The sequence below is a fragment of the Pholis gunnellus genome (assembly GCF_910591455.1).
Source record: "Pholis gunnellus genome assembly, chromosome: 24".
Taxonomy (NCBI): domain Eukaryota; kingdom Metazoa; phylum Chordata; class Actinopteri; order Perciformes; family Pholidae; genus Pholis; species Pholis gunnellus.
Genome location: NC_136551.1, coordinates 10,946,665 through 10,953,797, shown reverse-complemented (window position 1 = coordinate 10,953,797; position 7,133 = coordinate 10,946,665). Strand labels below are relative to the sequence as shown.

At 42.4% G+C, this 7,133-nt stretch overlaps 1 protein-coding gene across 1 annotated transcript in view; it reads left to right on the top strand.

The window, feature by feature from the left end:
- LOC306715631 (insulin receptor substrate 2-like) overlaps window positions 1-4,054 on the top strand; it is an 11,766-nt gene extending 7,712 nt beyond the window's left edge. The window contains exon 3 of the mRNA XM_079186061.1: window positions 910-4,054. Coding sequence (XP_079042187.1) covers window positions 910-914 — 5 coding nt within the window. The 3' untranslated portion in view covers window positions 915-4,054. The remainder of the gene's footprint in view (window positions 1-909) is intronic.
- Window positions 4,055-7,133: the final 3,079 nt, after the last annotated feature.

Sequence of the window (7,133 nt, the reverse complement as noted above, 5' to 3'; positions counted from 1 at the left end):
TAAAGGGACAGTTCACCTTCACCACAAAAGCAGAATGCCATGTAGTCGCATTCTATTTAAGAGACATCTCTATGGCCAATACCTCCCTTTGAACTGTCCCTTTGTTAATAGTAAATGATGTAGGATGCAGCGGACTTATCTCTGGATTTAGTGACTTAACATCCAGTGTCCTCAACTGCCCTCCAGCCTTCTCTGTTTATCATTTCACTGTTTAAAAATAGAATTGTGATGGAGGCTTTCACAAGAATGCTCCAAAAATGGCAACTTTTCAGGACCGAAGAGGAAAAAAAGACAGCCTTGCTCTCAGGCTTCCAGTTGACCCAGTGTCCCCCCCCCCCCCCCCCCCCCCCCCCCTCCACTCTGACTTCAAGTAAATCCTTCCACTCTGCTTGCGATGCTCCCGACCCGTCCTCCACACACACAGACTGTCAACAGTGGCCACACAATCAATCATATCAATGCAAAATGAATGCATCGTTGGTTTCTCTGTGTGTGTGTGTGTGTGTGTGTGTTGCGTCAGCTACTGTACTGGTCGCTGGTTCTCCTCCGCTCAGCTCGTGTCCATAGCAACACGGCAGCGCGACAGGAGACCCCCCCCCCTTCACTCTATCCCAGATTATGTAATAACACTCGCTGCTCCGCCGTCCTTCAAGCAGCTTCCCCTGGCAAAACAGCTGGTGTGTTAAGAAACGAACACACACTATCTAACCACAGGCTGACGTTGGTCAAGTGTGCTAGCTTTTGTTTGTTTTAAAAAAGGATTTCACAGCTTTAAGTCTCCATGTAGTGTTCATCACTGGTGGCTTTTAGTTGGTCCAAATGTATTCATTCACAAATGCTCATCCTATAGTTAAAGCCAAAAGAGTGTTGAAGTTATATTTCCACTAACTCCCTCTTTGTCTCTTTCAGACTGAAGGACTCATCTATCCTTTGAATTGGCGTCTTCTCCGACCTGCTGCTCAGAGAAAGACTCCACTCTGCCCTTCCACTGGGCTCTGTGGCCCTACACACACACACACACACACACACACACACACACACACACACACACACACACACACACACACACACAGGAAACAAGCAGGTCACCGTCTATGCACGTCATGAATTTCGCTGAAGGCAGGACAAGTGTGTTTGTGTATACGTGTGTGTGTGCGAGCGAGCGGGTGGATGTGTGTGTCGGTGCGTCTTATGTTCCCTGCGCTTTCAGAGGCCATCTCACCTGTGACCTACATTTTGGCGCAAGCACAGAAGCAAAGATAGTCAGATCGTAACAAAACTCTAATGGTACCCAGATTCTATTTATTTACCTGAGGGCAGTTTCATGACTGCCTTGTGTGAGTGCAAGTGTGTTTCTGAGACAAAGTACAACTAACCGGTATGACAATGAACAAAGAAACTTACTATACAAATGGCACAGGGAGGGATACCAAGGTACACGGAGTATATAACTATATTTAGATTCACATGTTATTTATTTTTGGAAGATGAATGTCTGATAAGACCTACCCAATGCCTTAATGTCTATACTGTCTTTATGTTTTCTATGAAATAAGAGAGAAATATTCTATTACGGTATGTCTGTTTGGACCTACATCTCTATATTGTTGTTCTGTTGTGGAACTTAAAAAGCTTACCAGTAAAGATATTATTTCAGAAATATACAGTACAGTGGGGCTGCTTGAGATCTGATTTACCGTATTGATATTAAAGTATTTTCTTAATTACTAATTTCTTATTTATTCTAACTTAGGTTCTTTTTTTTGTCCAATCAAAGCGCTGGACTTAAAGAGTTATATTTCTAAATGTCGTTAAGAGTTATGCATGTCTTTATCACTCAGCTCAGACCCCACAGCACCAGGCATCTGAATGCACTGTACCTCCCACAGTTCCTCAGTCACTTGAGCCCCTAAGACCTCACACACTCCTACCTTCATACCTATACGGCCTGCCGTTGAGCTTGATGCAGGCCGCTCTGCTGTGATATCATTGGACGGTACAACTGTATAGTTGAGGTGACGATAGAGGGGGTGGAGCCGATGAAAAGTGACACGTTTGGGGCACAGTGGAGACGTTTTTCTGGTCAACCAGTGTCAGCAGTGCTGGACAATCGCTGAAATAGTAGAAGTAGACAGGCCAACACATCTGGCACCATCATGGAGGGTCACTGGAAAACCAGCTGTGTGGAAAATATCTCTCTATTGCAGACTGCATGAAGAGTTTGATCTAGCTGAAGAGAATTACATAATGTTACAAGTTAAAGCAAAACTATGTAACTAGCCTATATCACTAAGTGACACCTATGTAATTACAATTACAGGATAATGCTAAAACAAATTATAATATTAGTGCACAGAAAAATGGCATTGAATCAGTGTATCTAATGTTTGCTAACATTAGCCAATATCTGTTGCTGGCTGACATTAGCTAACGGTAGCTACTGGCTTACATTAGCTAACATAAGCTACCATTAGCTACCTACTGGCTGACATCAGTTAACAGTAGCTACTGCCTTGCACTAGCTAACATCAGGCACTCGCTGACATTTAACACTAGCTAGCATTAGCTACCTACTGGCTGACATCAGTTAACAGTAGCTACTGCCTTACACTAGCTAACATCAGGCACTCGCTGACATTTAACACTAGCTAGCATTAGCTACCTACTGGCTGACATCAGTTAACAGTAGCTACTGCCTTACACTAGCTAACATCAGGCACTCGCTGACATTTAACACTAGCTAGCATTAGCTACCTACTGGCTGACATTAGCCTACATTAGCTACAGGTCATACCAGACCAAGTAAGGTAGCAGCAAAACTCTAGAGTGTAATGAATTGAACAATAGTGTTTTATTGCTTATGAAGTCAGAAAAAATCTTCTACGTTTAGAAAATCCACAGCCTCTCTTTAAAGTGAGGCGTTGTAACTTTTGCTGAATAGCAGCCACTGCGGCCACAAGTAGCAAGCTATTTCAGGATAATGATAAAAGCTAACAGATTGCTACCATTAGCTGGGGTGTTTCATTACTCATATATTCAACTTTTCAATAGTTAGAAGAAGATTGTCTTATAGCCTTCAAAAGTTACAAAGTCTCGGAAACTGAAACTGAAGCTGTGACCCTCCGAAATGGCCGCCAGACGTTTAGTCACCATCAACTGAAAGCCGTCTGTAATGTCCTGACTGTTTGGTCCTTGAGTCGTCCACTGTGCCAACTCAAACGGGCTCACAACCCCCTTTATTGTACAGTAGATTGTAAAACTTTTAACCATGTCTGAATGTATCGCTGAGCTGGTAGGAACACCACATAAACATATCGTGGTAACTGTTTTTGACAGAGTTGAATAATATTGGAGCTGTACCACGTTGTGGCATCTATTTATCTACAGAGTCTTGAATGTGTATATTGTGTACATAGAAAGAGTTTAACTAAAAACAATCTATTGAAAATACATAGTTCTTAGATTTTACCTATGTTGCAATGATATTCCTGTGTAAAGATTTTGGCTACCGATTTTTAAACAGGGGATGGGGGTTTTTGCTTTTGGGGTTGTACAGTGTATTGTATGCTTTTCTCCCTCACAGTCTGACTATATGAAAAAATACTCTTGTCTATTTTATTATAGAGATCTCTTTGCCTTGTTGACTCACTTTACCTAATGGCATATGCAATAGTGACATGAATACAATCTAGTTTACAACCGTGGAACCAAATGTAACTTTGCATTGATGATTTATTTTCTTCTCGTGGCGAGCAGAAGCTGTTTTGCTCCTTGTACATTTCTCTTTCTGCCAAGTGTTTTGTTTTTTGTCGCTGAGAACTTTGTTCTTGACGTGTCTCAAAGCGCTTTACCCATTTCTGTGTCCATGGACAGACGGACTGATCTTGGATTGTCTGAATGCGTCGTTGTCTTCCATTGTACATAATTCAATATACTGTTTATTGTGATGCTCACAAGAGATGATTATAATGATTTATAAATTCTGGTAGTTGAGTATTGCTTTTGTCTGTATTGATTATGGATAGCAACCTACAGAAATAAATGAATTTATTTAAAGAGGTACAACTTTGTCTTCGTTTTTTATTTCCACAAATAATATATCATGCAGTCTAAATGACAAATATAATGACTGTGGTGTACTGTTAGGGACTTCTAAATACACTGATGTGAAATTACAAATCTATATTTTTTATATGAAATACCCATTTCTAGCCCTACAGTAAAGATGCAAAATCATTTACTTAATGTTTTAAAGCAAGACTTTGTCACTTTTGCTTAATATATTTCAGAATTGTGTATATAATATATCCATCATAACATCTCAAATAAACAATCATTGAAGTAGAGGGGAGTCATAAAGTCAGCAATACAGCAATATCCATCTAAAGGATGCTAACGTGCTAACGTTAGCTACCGTAAGCTACTAGTCAAACCAGACCAAGTGAGGCGAGTGTATTGAACTGAACCAGGATTAGTTTATTGCTTATAAATTCAACTTTTAATTTGTAATAAGAAGAATGTTTTATTTAGTTTTACAGAAGTTACATAGTGTCACCTTAATTATTTTTTCTCCTAACGACTGATTTAAATGGATTTAACATCAGTTATATATTGCCTATAACTATGTTGTTAACAAACAACTTTGTCAGCGTAAAAGTTTGGGAGAAGTGATTTTGAATTATATAATCTTGCCCTATACCACTAGTTATGAACCTCATCCCATCCTGCCCCTTCTCTTCTCCCTCCCTCACCACGATGTAGTGCATTTGGCACAAAGTCTAATAGCTTCCTGACTCTTTGTCTAGAGAGGCGGATATCCTACTGTGCCCCCGATCTGCGGAAGAATGAGGAGCTGAACTCTGTGGACGACACTTTCCCTCTCCGCAAGTGTTTTTATTTCAGACGGAGGCCGAGGCGGGAAGCTCATACTGAGCCAATGACTTCCTGTCAAGCCACGCGTCTCCAGCATGGCCTACGTAGTCACAGTCCGGAGGTCAACAGGTTCGAAGCCTGAAGTGAAGCAACACATTTCACCTACTTCCAACTCCCACACACTCACATGCAGCTGTTACACAGGGAGCTTGTGTTTCTTTGCCACGGAGTTATCTTTGACCACGTGTTCATTGTAAAATATAGGAATATTTTGACTTTAAGGTTCAATTCACACATTTTTTCCACGTTTTTGAGACTTTTGCTCTCAATGACGAATGTAGTTGTAGTTTTTAAAAGAATAGTTTATGTTGCGGAGCGTTCGATAAGCCTGACACCACGATAATATCTGTGCGTTACGTATGGAACTGAAGCTAGAGGGGGTTTAGCCTAGCTTAAAGTAGCTGGAACTAAGGGGAATACACTTAGCTGCACAAAAACAGAAAAGAACAGTTTTGTTGTGTATCAAAAATTAGCATGTTTCCACCTTAAACCACCAACATGCTGGTAGGGAGATAGCTGTTTACCCCCGTTTCCAGTCTCTGCCAAGCTAGACTGACTGCTAACGTGCAGCCTCACGGAGCCGCTAGCACAGCTTTAGACTGTAAGTCTTTGTGAAGGCTTAGTCGAAACAGGTTTGAAACCCAAAAGCGTGGTGAGTTAGTACACAGGCAGGGGAAATGTGAGAATAGGAACTGGCTAACATTGTGACATGTTTAGTCAGCCAGTTTATCCGCTTAAAACACAGAACCCTCTAAATGACGAAACATAGCCTACACTCACAATGATGCAGTTGCTTTAATATTCTCTATGGGCATCAAGTATCTCCAGTACAGACACAAAATGAACACACACAGAGGCACTGAGGGCACACCTCTGGCTGGTGTGTATTAATTAGCAGTATGACACTGTCAGTGGGGCTCTTCTCTGCTGCCAGGCAGAAACCAGCCTTACATAACCCCCCCACCACCACCAAGCCACCAGGAGGGACACAGTGTTCCTCACTGACTGACCGTCCAAAAAAAACCCTTCCCTTTTTGTTTGTTTTTAACGAAATCTATACGAGCACATTTGTGCTCCCAAGGCAAACCGCAGGAGGACACGAAAGCAGAAGTCTTTGTGGAATGATGCCTTTGCTGTCGCTGGTCGTTGCTTCTTTGACATAAAGGACAGCTTGCTCAATAACAATGTCAGGGAAGTGAATTTCTCAAGCCTGTGCAACAACTGTTTAACGGTTCCCAAAATACAGTTTACAGGATGCTGCTTTGAAGTATATGTGTGTCTGTCTATCTGATCTATTCCTGGATGCCCTCAATTATTCCCAAATTTAGAATCCCATTCACAATCACATGCTTGTACACGCACGCAGACAAACGAGGAAAGAATTCATAACAGCAATCCACGTCATCGGCGTAACATTTGGAGGCTCGATCGTCTCCGACTTGTGACGAACTCTTGCTCCAAGAAGTCTTTGGAGATCGGGAAGTTGTCCAATTTCCATTGAAATCAAGTGCCATGCGTTCCTTTTGAAAATGGGGAATATGTAATGACTGTCTTTGTTAATTGGATCGCAAATACACTTTTTTTCTTCTAGCAACAACACATATCAACTTTCAAATCTGTCATTGATAAACAGGTCATCTGCAATCATGAAACAGGAAGAGTGGCCGCACCGAGGATCAAACCCCGTACCCCCTCCCTGACATGTTCACGCCTTGTTCTTCAGAGAGAGGCCGAGCTGGAAACAATCTTGTGAAACTGAACTTTAAACAGCATGTACCCTGTGGCCTCGATGCACCCGCCGTACATTGGAGCAGCATGTGTGGTATGCGCTGTAGATTAGGGTCTTATAGCTGCTCCTTTGGCAACCCTGAGCTCCACTGGGCCTCCCTCCCTGCCAGCTTGCCGCCGTGCTGTGCTGAGGCTCTTGAGGGGGATTGAGAGTCGCTGGCCCCATTATTTCTCCCTGAATCAGCCTAAGGAGGGTTTTCAGCCGGGACTCACTGAACTTCACCGCGCAGCAGCAGCAGCAGCAGCAGCAGCAGCAGCAGCAGCAGGGCGGAGCTGTGACCCACTTACAGTAGCTGACTCTCCACAGAAAAGAGAGGACAGAGGCACACAGCGCTGGTGAGCCCACATGAAAACATAACATACTGACATATATTTCTTTGAAACACCGCACTAAATCAAAATACTCCCGAGAA